Source organism: Mobula hypostoma, chromosome 1 (assembly GCF_963921235.1).
Source record: "Mobula hypostoma chromosome 1, sMobHyp1.1, whole genome shotgun sequence".
Taxonomy (NCBI): Eukaryota; Metazoa; Chordata; class Chondrichthyes; order Myliobatiformes; family Myliobatidae; genus Mobula; species Mobula hypostoma.
The window spans coordinates 210,429,365-210,441,449 of record NC_086097.1 but is presented as its reverse complement, the minus strand read 5'-3'; the positions used below and the strand labels follow the sequence as shown (position 1 = coordinate 210,441,449).

Below are 12,085 nucleotides of genomic sequence, written 5' to 3'. Positions count from 1 at the left end.
ATATAACGTAGGTGTTGCTTCTCCAACCTGCCAATGGGCAGACACATAAGTAGACGTTCAGCTGCGATTTTTGTGTAGGTCCTTTGAATTCTGTGTCCTGCTTTACAACTCATACCAAAGAAAAGGCATTTTGATTTGAGTCCATGTTAAAAAAAAATTGGCAAAGTCACTTTATCGCTTATAAAGTAAAGAAATGATCATGCAACTAGCTCCACAGATGCAATTTTGAAAGCTAACGTAAGAGTTCTCTTTTCACGACAGCAGCATGAAGCAGCAAACTGCATCTCCGAAACCTGTAGATGGCATTACAGTACTTGATTACTGAGAGGGGAAATATATACAGTATACAAGCAAGAACTGTAATCGCAGGTTCCAGAAACAGAAGCGCAACAAGCAGTGGCTTGCAAAACCGGAAATGCATTTGAAGCGCATATAATTGCTAAGTGCTTACCTGTTTTGGTCAAAGGTCGCTTGTTTTCTAACAACAAGCCCGGTCAGGGTATTCGGTGTGGAGAAGTCAGGACTGAATTAATTGTGTGTCTACGACTGAGCAGAATGAACATCTTCTTGGAGACCCTCTGTACGCTAGTGCTCTGGCTGTATTTCAGTCTAGAAGCTCTGGTGAAGCTTGTCTTGCCGGCACGGAAGAAGAATGTGAGCGGGGAGATTGTGCTGATCACGGGCGCGGGCAGCGGTATCGGACGCCTTGTGGCCCTCCAGTTCGCCCGGCTGCAAACTGTGCTCGTCCTCTGGGACATCGACGCGGAGGGCAACCAGGAAACGGCGCGGTTGGCCCGAGAGCAAGGCGCCTCCAGGGTCCATACCTATCTGTGTGACTGCAGCAAGAGGACATCCGTGTACGATGTAGCTGCCAAGGTCGGGAAAATGCATCCCCTCCGAGAACCAAGAATGAACAGTTGTCTTGTTTCCCGGAGTGTGTTTTTTTTTTGTGCATTGGTAGAGAAGGTAATGTAAGTTAGGCCTTTCACACAATGAATCTCTGAAGAAAATTGACACTGGGTAGGTGGGGTGGTAATATGAATAAATGTTTACTGAACAACAAAGAAAATGTTGGAAACAATTAGCATGTCGGTTAGAGTATGTAATTAGAGAAAACGGTGTTTAATGTTTCAACTCTGTATGAAAATCCGACTGGACAGTCCTGGGCCTGGAAGATTATTGCTTCTCTTTCTGCAAAATTTTCAGTCAGTGTTGTCACGTTTGACATGAAGAAGGGACAGCTTCTGTCTATTGCGAAGATGGTGAAGCTAATGCCTTGTTTCTTTTTTCTTTTTAAAAAATGCCATGCATAACAATAGTTTATTTTAGAGAGTATTTGAAAAATGGATAAGTTATGGTAGGCTTGTAATGAACCCTTGCTAGGCTTTTGTGGTTTGTGTTTTATAAACCGGAGAGGTACTGGACAAGATACAGTACACAAGAAACATAAAATAAATACAAAATACTGGAAATATTCAACAAGTCAGTCAATGTGTGTGGAAAGAGACATAGTTAATGTTCCAGGTCGAACATCCTTAATGCGAACTGGAAAAGTGAGAAAACAAATTCATTTTCTGTTGTGGATGGGTGGGGGTGTGACAAATAGAATTAGAAAAATTTCTCTGAGAGAGTGATGCCAGGGTTGCTGTGGATTAGATTATGAGGACACGCAGTCCTCTTTTATTGTCGTTTAGTAATGCATGCATTAAGAAATGATACAATGTTTCTCCAGTATGATATCACAGAAACACAAGACAGACCAAGACTGAGAAACTGATAAAAACCACATAATTATAACACATAGTTACCACAGTGCAAAGCAATACCGTAATTTGATAAAGGACAGACCATGGGCACAGTAAAAAAAAAAGTCTCAAAGTCTCTCGAAAGTCCCATCATCTCACGCAGACGGTAGAAGGAAGAAAATTCTACCTGCCATGAACCTCCAGCGCCGCAAACTTGCCAATGCAGCACCCGACCACAGTCCGGTCTGAGTCTGTCCGAAAACTTCGAGCCTTCGACCAGCCCTCCGACACCGAGCACCATCTCTGCCGAGCACTTTGACCCCAGCCCCAGCTGCCAAGCAATAGGCAAAGCCAAGAACAATAATAACTTATTTATAGAGCACTTTACATACAAACAATGGAGTTCAAAGTGTTTTACAAGAGGATAAAGTAGAAACATTAAAAAGTGACAAAACGATGTTAGTTAAAAGCAAGGTTAAGTAAATAGGTTTTGAGCTGGTGTTTGTAAGTGTCAACTGAGTCTGCATCCCTTGTTTATTAAGTTCCACAGTTTAGGAGTGTAGTTTTTTTTAGAAACAAAGCTGACCTGCCAGTCTTCAATTAAGGAAGATTGTTTAAATTTAAGATACAGGTGGAAGAAGACCTGAGAGCTTGAGTAGAATCATAAAACAAAAGCGATTCTGTTATATATTCTGGACCCAGACTATACAGAGCTTTAAAAACAAGTAAAAGTCAATTCTGAAGGATACAGGAAGCCATTGCAGAGTAGCTGTGATGTGAGTGATATGCTCCCTCATCCTGGATTTTGTTAAAAATCTAACCATGGCATTCTGAATAAGTTGTCAATAGATTGCTTTGGAAGGCCAGTTACAGAGTGCATTGCAGTAATCTAGTCTATTTGATATAAAGACATGAATTAGTTTTTCAGCATCATTATGTGACAGAAATAGATATACCTTTGCAATATTTCTTAAGTGTAGAAATGCTGCTGTGATCACTTTATGTGGAATTTACAATTCAAATCTGAATCAAATTTCACACCCAGGCTTGTACTATGATTTTCGCAAGGGCAGCCAAGTTCTCAAGTTTTATCAAGAATTTGGTCTTTTGGCTTGGGGTCCAAGTAAAAGTATTTCAGTTTTATTTTAATTTAATTTTACAAAATTATTGCTCATCCATTTGTTTATTACAGCAATACCAGAAGTTGGAGGAGATAGGACGGTATCATCGTTAGGCTCAACCAAGACGTATAGTTATGTGTCATAACTGGAAATCAAGTTGATGCTCTCTAATGATGTCTCCTAAGGGTAGCATGTACATAGAATGGTACAGCACAGTACAGGCCCTTCAGCCCACAATGTTGTGCCAACCGTTAAACCTTGCCTCCCATATACATAGAACATGTGTAAGGAGAAGAGTAGGAGACCAAGACAGCTTTCTTGAGCAACGCAAAAGGTACATCATATCTCTAAGAAAAAATTATCTCCATGACAGACAAAAAAAAAATTTCTTTCTGAGATATGAGCGAAATCAACTAAGGACACTACTACAGAGACCAACCCAGTTCTCATGGCGATCTAGGAGAATATGTGTCAATTGTGTTAAAGGAAGAATTTTGATCTTGGAAAGTTAGAGCTGAGGCCCTATTGGCATCCGTGCTGAGCCTGGGGTCACTGACAATTTTGGTAAGGGCTGTCTCCATGCTGTCTGTAGTTTGCTCTAAAACCTGACTGCAAATTTTCAAGAATATTGTTCTCTTTCAGAAAGTTGTTGAGTTGCTACATTCAATAGAGAAATCAAGCAAAAAGAGATATGTTAATTTAGTGAAATGTATTACCAATTAAAATGGAAGACAGAGAGGAGTTGATCTAATATAGGATTTCAAAATTTTGGAAGAGTAAACACGGGTCACTTGTGAGTATGGGCAACTCAACATTGAATGATATCGAGAGCAATGTTTTCGCCTGTCGAATTCATGGGTACCTGAGAAATGGTCAGGATTTCAGCTCAGTCAGTTTAATTCAATACTATTGGTTTTTTTTTCGGTTTTCTAGATTTTAAGTTACTCTGCACAATGAATATGCTTTTCCAGAACAATCCTACATTAGATTTATAGAGTTGTAAATAAGTCTTCAAACCCATCACATCCATGCTGACCACTGCACTAATCCCATTTGCCCGCTAGGACCATGTCCTTCCATGAAGTGAAGTGCTTGTTTAATTTTTTTTAAATATACTGTATATACAGATTGATTCTGCCACCTCTTCTGTCAGTGAGTTCCAGATAATAACCACTCTACATGTAAAAACAGGAAAAAAAACATATACACATAACATTTATTATAATATATACAGGTGTCCCCCGCTTTTCAAACGTTCGCTTTATGAAACCTCACTGTTACGAAAGACCTACATTAGTTCCCTGTTTTTGCTAACAGAAGGTGTTTTCACTGTTACGAAAAAAATCAGCGCGCGATAAAAGGCAGCGCGGACCCCAAGCAGCCGCTCTCCCCTGGATTCGGGACGGCATTCTCGCCAGCATTGCTTAAACACGTGCCTGTGAGCAGCCGTTAGCAAGATGAGTTCTACGGTATCGGAAAAGCCTAAAAGAGCTCGTAAGGGTGTTACACTTAGCGTAAAACTAGACATAATTAAGCGTTTCGATCGTGGTGAACGAAGTAAGGACAAAGTGAGTTTGGCTTGTGGAAGTTGACGAAGATGATGTTGAAGAGGTTTTGGCATCCCATGACCAAGAACTGATAGATGAAGAGCTGATGCAATTGCAAGAGGAAAGGATAACAATCAAAACCAAATGCAGTAGTGAAAGTGAAGTCGACCAGGAACTGAACATGAAGCAACTACATGAGATTTTCGCTGCAGTGATAAAGTACAACTTTAATTCTAATGCATTTTTACGTTAGGAGCTTGAGGATAACCAAGGAAAGAGTAGAGTCCATAAGAGATTAAAGAGCAATCTCTTTGTACAACCAAGGGGTTTAGGTGAGGTTCTAAACAAGTAATTTTCATCTCTAAGAAGAAGGATATTGTAAATGGGGAATTTGGGAATGGGGATGTTACCTGTAAAAGGAAGGAAACAGTAAATGCCTTGATGGATTTAGAGTGGGTACATCTCCAGACACGTGTAAGAGAGTAGGAAGGTAAGAAATAAAAGCAGGAGTCAGCTTTCTGGCCCATTGAGCCTGCTATTCCATTCAAAAAGCTCCACCTATCTGCCTTTTCCCTATAACTATTAATTCTCCTACTATACAAACATTTATCTAACTGTGTTTTAAACATATTTGAGGTAGACTGTACTGCTTCCTTGAGCAGAGAATTCCACAGACACACTAGTTTCTGGGAAAAGCAGTTACATCTCATCTCTGTCTTAAATCTAGGGGCTATGACCTAGTTCTACTCACTTACCCGTGGAACTAGCTCTCCTGCCTCTATCTTACTTATTCCTTTCATAATTTTCTAAGTTTCTATCAGATCCCCTCTTATCCTTCTGAATTACAGTGAGTATAGACCTAATTGACTAAGATGCATAAAAATGGAGGGCATAAGTTTAGGAAAGGGATAAGAGACTTGGAAAGATCTGATGAAAAATTTTCTTGCCTACAGGGTGATTGGAATTTGGAACACATTGCCCGAGAAGGCAGGCACTTTGACAACATTTCAATTTTCTTTAGGCGAGCCCTTGAGTTTCAAGGCATATAAAGCTATTACCAAGTGCTAGAAAATAAGATTATTACTCTGGTCAGTGTGAACTTGTTGGCCATTTTCTATGCTGTATGATTCAATGACCATGACTCAATTGGAAAATATCAGCTTAAAAATAAAGTATCATTGAAATCTGAACTTTCAAAAATCTAGCTAAGAGCTTGATAATCCATACACAATTGATGTTTGGTAACTAGGGAGGTGTAAAGCAATAAATGTGGATTAGTAACCCACTGAAAATTCATTGCAGGTCAAAGGCTCTTCAGGGCTCCCAAATAGCAAGAATCGTAAATGCATTGGGAAAGTGTTGATCTCTGAAGATTATATAGCCATAGTCATACTTTATTTATCCCGGGGGGAATTGGTTTTCATTACAGTTGCACCATAAATAATTAAATAGTAATAAAACCATAAATAGTTAAACAGTAATATGTAAATTATGCCAGGAAATAAGTCCAGGACCAGCCGATTGGCTCAGGGTGTCTGACCCTCCAAGGGAGGAGTTGTAAAGTTTGATGGCCACAGGCAGGAATGACTTCCTATGACGCTCCGTGTTGCATCTCGATGTAATGAGTCTCTGGCTGAATGTACTCCTGTATCCAAACAGTTCATTATGTAGTGGATGGGAGATATTGTCCAAGATGGCATGCAACTTGGACAGCATCCTCTTTTCAGACACCACCGTCAGAGAGTCCAGTTCCATCCCCACAACATCACTGGCCTTACGAATGAGTTTGTTGATCCTGTTGGTGTCTGCTACCCCTGCATACAACAGCAAACATGATCGCACTGGCCACCACAGACTCGTAGAACATCCTCAGCGTCGTCCGACAGATGTTAAAGGACCTCAGTCTCCTGAGGAAATAGAGATGGCTCTGACCCTTCTTGTAGACAGCCTCAGTGTTCTTTGACCAGTCCAGTTTATTGTCAATTCGTATCCCCAGGTATTTGTAATCCTCCACCATGTCCACACTGACCCCCTGGATGGAAACGGGGGTCACCGGTGCCTTAGCTCTCCTCAGGTCTACCACCAGCTCCTTAGTCTTTTTCACATTAAGCTGCAGATAATTCTGCTCACACCATGTGACAAAGTTTCCTACCTGGAGTAGGTTGCAAAATGCTACTTTTCTTGGAGCAAGAGGGGTCTTCGACAGCAATTTCCAGGTTTTCATAGGAGCAGTACAGTGCAAAACAATAAGATTATAAAATAAATAATGCAAAAAAAAAAGGCGTAATGGGGTAGCATTCATGGACCTTCCAGAAATCTGATGATGAAGGCCAAGAGGTTATTCCTGAATTGTTGAATGTAGGTCTTCTCTTTCCTATACCTCCTCTCTGAAAGTAGTAACAAGAAGAGGGTTTGTCCAGAATGGTGAGACTCCATAATGATGCATGCCGTTGTCTTGAGACACCATCTGTCTTTGATGGTGGGAAAGATGGTGCCTGAGATAGAGCTAGCTGAGTCTACAACCCTTTGCAGCCTTTTGTAATCCTGTGTATTGGAGTTTCCATACCAGTCAGAATGCTCTGCATCATACATCTGTAGAAATTAACAAATTACCAAATCTCCTTAAACTCCTAGCAATGTAGGGCTGCCCATGTACCATCAATATGTTGAGCTCAGGAGAGATCCTTGATGACGTTACCCAGCAGGAACTTAAAGCTGCTCACGGTCTCCACCCTGACCTCTCAATGAGGACTAGTGCTTGTTCTCCTGACTTTCCCTTTCCTGAAGTCCACAATCAAATCTTTAGTGTTGCTGACATTGCAAGGTTTTTGTGTCTCATTCATGTATACTGTCTCGTTGCCATCTGAGATTTTGAGATTCTTGGCAGTTGCATTCAATCAAAAAGTACTATTTTTGCTACATTCATACTGGAAAATCTCATTTCACAAATACTGTCAATTCTAAATGTTGTGACACTTTGCCTCATGTTTGCTTCCCTACTTGCCATTTTTAATCAGATTGGACTAGAAGATGCCATACTCGTTACAAGTAGTGAGTGAGAGAGCAACATCTTGCAGGGTGGGAGCCATTTGTAAACTCAAGTCTCATAAAATAATTCAGTTGTATGTTGGAGTGACCAGGCTTAGGCATAGGCGAAAGGTGCTGAGTCTTTTGGAGTCACTTAGTTGATTGTAGAACTTGAGCTTAAGAAGTTAAAGTGAAAGGTATAACAAATGTAGGCAGGATGGTAGCTAAGGCAATGGAATGCTTCTCTAAGATATAGGATTGTAGGGTACCTAACAATCTCCCTGATGATGATATCTGCAGGAAGTGCACAAACTTCAGCTCCTGACTGACAATGCCAAGGAACTGGAGCTGGATGTACTCAGGACCATCCGAGAAACTGAAAACTTCATAGATGAGAATTATACTGAGGTGGTCACATGCAGAGTGCAGGCTTCAAGTAATAGATGGGTGACCACCAGGAGAGGTAAGTGAAGTAAGCAGTTAGTGCAGAGTTCTTAGGCCATTCTCCTCAGCATCAAGTTTACCCCTTTGGGTACTGCTGGGGCTGGTGCATGGAAGTGTAAAGTCAGGTGCTGTGGTAATGATCATCATCATCATCAGGTGCCATGCCCAGGTTGAGCTTTGACTGCCATGGCCCACACACTCTTGTTTCGGGTCAAGTGGATCAATTCATTGGTATTCATTTCCAGTTCTCTAGCTGCTGCCTCCATCATCATTTGTCTTTGCCTTCCTCTTGCTTTCTTCCCTTCAATCTTTCCCATAATTACCGTGCAGTCTAGCAACTCTTTGCTAATCACATGTCCAATGAAGTTACATTGCCTTTTTATGATCTCATACATTATTTCTCTTTTTGTGCTTGCTGTGTTCATGACATCCTCGTTAGATATTTGTTTCGTCCATAATATTCTTTGCATCCTCCTCAAAAACCTCATCTCTGCTGCTTCAATTCGTTTCCTCATGTTACTAGATATTGTCCAACATTCTGAGCCATATAACATAACTGGATAAACGTAACATTTCAGTACTCTGAGGCGGATTGTCATGCTCAGTTTAGTATTGGTCAGTATACTCTTCATTCTCATAAAGGTGTGTTTTGCCATCCCTATTCTTCTTTTGATGTCCATGTCGCACCTGCCATCTGATGTCACCCAGCTTCCTAAGTAGCAAAAGTTCTGTACTTGTTTTATGTCATCCCCATTTGTTCTCAGCCTGCAGATAGGACTCTCCTTCTTTTTGGATATCACCATACATTCTGTCTTTTTGCATTTGATATAGAACCATTTTTGCACTTTCTTCAACGATTATATAAATTAAGTTTTGTAGTTCTTCCTCCATACTTGCAATTAACACAGTGTCATCTGCATATCTGAAATTCTTGATGTTTTCACTGCCAACTTTGACTCCCAAGGTGTCTCTTATATTTTATAATATTGTTTCACTGTACATATTAAATAAATCGGGAGAAAACACACCCTTGTCTAACGCCTCTCTTGATTTTCGTAAACTGACTCACTTCTCCATCTATCCTTACAGCGGCGGTTTGTTCCCAGTACAGATTTCTGATTAGGCGGAGGTCTTCCGAAACTAGATCTAGAGTTTTCTGTAATATTTCAAAATAACTTACTGTGCTTCACTTTATCAAATGCTTTTGTGTTGTTGATAAAACAAACAAATCTTTTTGCACTTTAATAGCTCCTTCTGATAGTATCCTTAACATCAATATTGCGTTTCTTTAACCTTTGTCTTTCACAAAACCACATTGTTCGTTACCTATTTCAGCTTGTATCTTACTTTTAGTTCTTGTCATAAAAATTCTTAGAAGTATCTTGGTGATATGACTTATTAAACTTATGGTCCTATGTAATTCACATTCTATTGCTCCAGGTTTCTTAGGAAGAGTGATAAATACTGATTTTTTTTTCATCTCTTCTGGTATTATTCCAGTCTCATAAATGTCATTGATAATGATAGGAGATTCAATAGTTAAGGAAACAGACAACAGATTCTGTGGCCACAGAAAAGACACCAGGGTGTTGCTTCTCAGGTGCTAGAGTAAAGGATGTCTCAGAGTGGCTGCAAGATATTCTCGAGAGGGTGAGCAGCCAGAGGTAATGGTGCACATCGGTACCAATGGCAGGACTAGAGATGGGGAACAGCTCCTGCGCAGTGAGTTTAGGAAGTTGGGGAAGAGGCTGACGAGCAAGACCTCCACATTTCTGGATCACTGGGGTCGGTATGACCTGTACAAAACGGATGGGTTACACCTGAACCTAAAGGAACCAATCTTCTTGCAGGCAGGTGTGCTAGAGCTGTTCGGATTTGGAAAGGATTTAAAATAATTCGTTGGGGGGATGGGAACTAGAGTGATAGGGCTGAAGATGGGCACTTTGTGTACATGTGCAGTGAGACTGAGGAAGGATAGGAAGGTGATGAGGCAAAATTGCAGTCAGTGGGATGAGGCAAAAGTGAAAAGGGTTATGAATATAGGACTAAAGGTTTTGTATTTGAATGCAGGCAGTATGTGGAATAAGATAGATGATCTTGTAGCGCAGTTAGAGATTTGCAGGTATTACATTGTGGGCATCACTGAGTCATGTCTGAGACACTCACAGGAATGATGGCAGAGCAGCAGTGGCTGGAGTTTCTGGGGCCGATTCAGAAGCTACAGGATGGATACACCCCAAAGTTGAAGAAATATTCTACAGGGAGGATGAGGCAACCGTGGCTGACAAATTAAGTCAAAGATGGCATAAAAGGAAAAAAGAGGGCAGAAATGTAGAAAAGATTAATGGAAAGTTAGAGTTGGGAAGCTTTTAAAAATCAACAGAAGGCAACTTAAAATAAAAAAGCAAAAAGCAGAGAAAAGATTGAAACATGAAATTAAGTTAGACAATAACATAAAAAAGATACCAAATATTTCTTCAGGTGCATAAGAAGTAAAAGAGGGATGAAAGTGGATATCAGACTGCTGGCAAATGACGCTGAAGAGGTAGTTATGGGGAACAAAGAAATAGTGGACAAATTAATAAGCATTTTGTGACAGTTTTCACTGAGGAAGACTAACATTATGCTAGAAATTTGAGAAAGTCAGGGAGCAGAAGTGAGTGCCAATGCTATTACTAAGGAGAAGGTGCTTGGGAAGCTGAAAGGTCTGAAGGTTGATAAGTTACCTGGACCAGGTGGACTATAGCTGAAGAGATTGTGGAGGCATTAGGGATGATCTTTCAAGAATCAGTAGAACATTACAAATGTCACTCCATTCTTTAAGAAGGGAGGGAAGCAGAAAAAAAGTAAGCTATAGCCAGTTAGCCAGACCTCAGTGGTTAGAATGATTTTATTATTAGGGTTGAGGTTTCAGGGTAATTGGAGGCACATGATAAAATAGGTTAAAGTCACCATGGCTAAGGGAGAATTTTACCTGACACATCTGTTTGGAATTCTTTGAGGAAATAGCAGGCAAGGTAGACAAATGATAGTGGATGTTGTTTACTTGGATTTTCGCAAGGCCTTTGACAAAGTGCCACATTTGAGGCTGTTTAACAAGTTAAATGACAGGAAAGATACTGGCATGGATGACAATTGGGTGACTGGCATGTGGCAAAGAGTGAGAATAAAGTGAGTTTTTGCTTGTTGGCTGCCGGTGACTAGTGCTGTTCCGCAGGGGTCGGTATTGGGACCACTTCTTTTCAAACTGTATGACAATCATACTGTATGGGTGATGAAATTAATGGTTTTGTGGACAACAGGTGCTGGGGCACTTACTCCTTCTGCAGGCTCCCTGCTGCCGCAACACTAAGATAGATTGGGAGAGTATGTGAAGAAATGTATTGCCATACATGTTGATAGAAAGAATAAAGGCATAGATTATTTTCTATATGGGGAGAAAATTCAAAAATCTGAGGTGCAAAGGGCCTTTGGAACCCTTGTGCAGGATTCCTTACGAGTTAACTTGCAGATTGAGTCAGTGGTAAGAAAGGCAAGTGTTCATTTTGAGAGTACTAGAATATAAGAGCAAGATGTAATGGTGAGGGTTTATAAGGCATTGCTCAGACTGCACTTGGATTATTGTGAGCAGTTTTGTGCTCCTTATCTAGAAACCATAGAAACTACAGCACAGAAACAGGCCTTTTGGCCCTTCTTAGCTGTGCCGAACCATTTTCTGCCTAGTCCCACAGACCTGCACACGGACCATATCTCTCCATACACCTCCCATCCATGTATCTGTCCAATTTATTCTTAAATGTTACAAAAGAACCCGCATTTACCACCTCGTCTGGCAGCTCATTCCATACTCCCACCACTCTCTGTGTGAAGAAGCCCCCACTAATGTTCCCTTTAAACTTTTTCCCCCTCACCCTTAACCCATGTCCTCTGTTTTTTTTTCTCCCCTTGCCTCAGTGGAAAAAGCCTGCTCGCACTCACTCTATCTATACCCATCATAATTTTATATACCTCTATCAAATCTCCCCTCATTCTTCTACGCTTCAGGGAATAAAGTCCTAACCTATTCAACCTTTCTCTGTAACTGAGTTTCTCAAGTCTCAGCAACATCCTTGTAAACCTTCTCTGCACTCTTTCAACCTTACTTATATCCTTCCTGTAATTTGGTGACCAAAACTGAACACAATACTCCAGATTCGGCCTC

General features: G+C 40.7%; 1 protein-coding gene across 2 annotated transcripts in view; it reads left to right on the top strand.

Annotated features, from left to right (window-relative positions):
• Positions 1 to 346: 346 nt before the first annotated feature.
• Positions 347 to 12,085, top strand: part of sdr16c5b (short chain dehydrogenase/reductase family 16C, member 5b) — a 31,849-nt gene continuing 20,110 nt past the window's right edge. The window contains exon 1 of one of the 2 annotated variants that reach the window (XM_063063835.1): positions 347 to 966. In XM_063063835.1, the coding sequence (XP_062919905.1) occupies positions 556 to 966 (411 nt within the window). In that variant the 5' untranslated portion in view covers positions 347 to 555. The remainder of the gene's footprint in view (positions 967 to 12,085) is intronic. The other variant, XM_063063843.1, reaches the window with a different exon arrangement.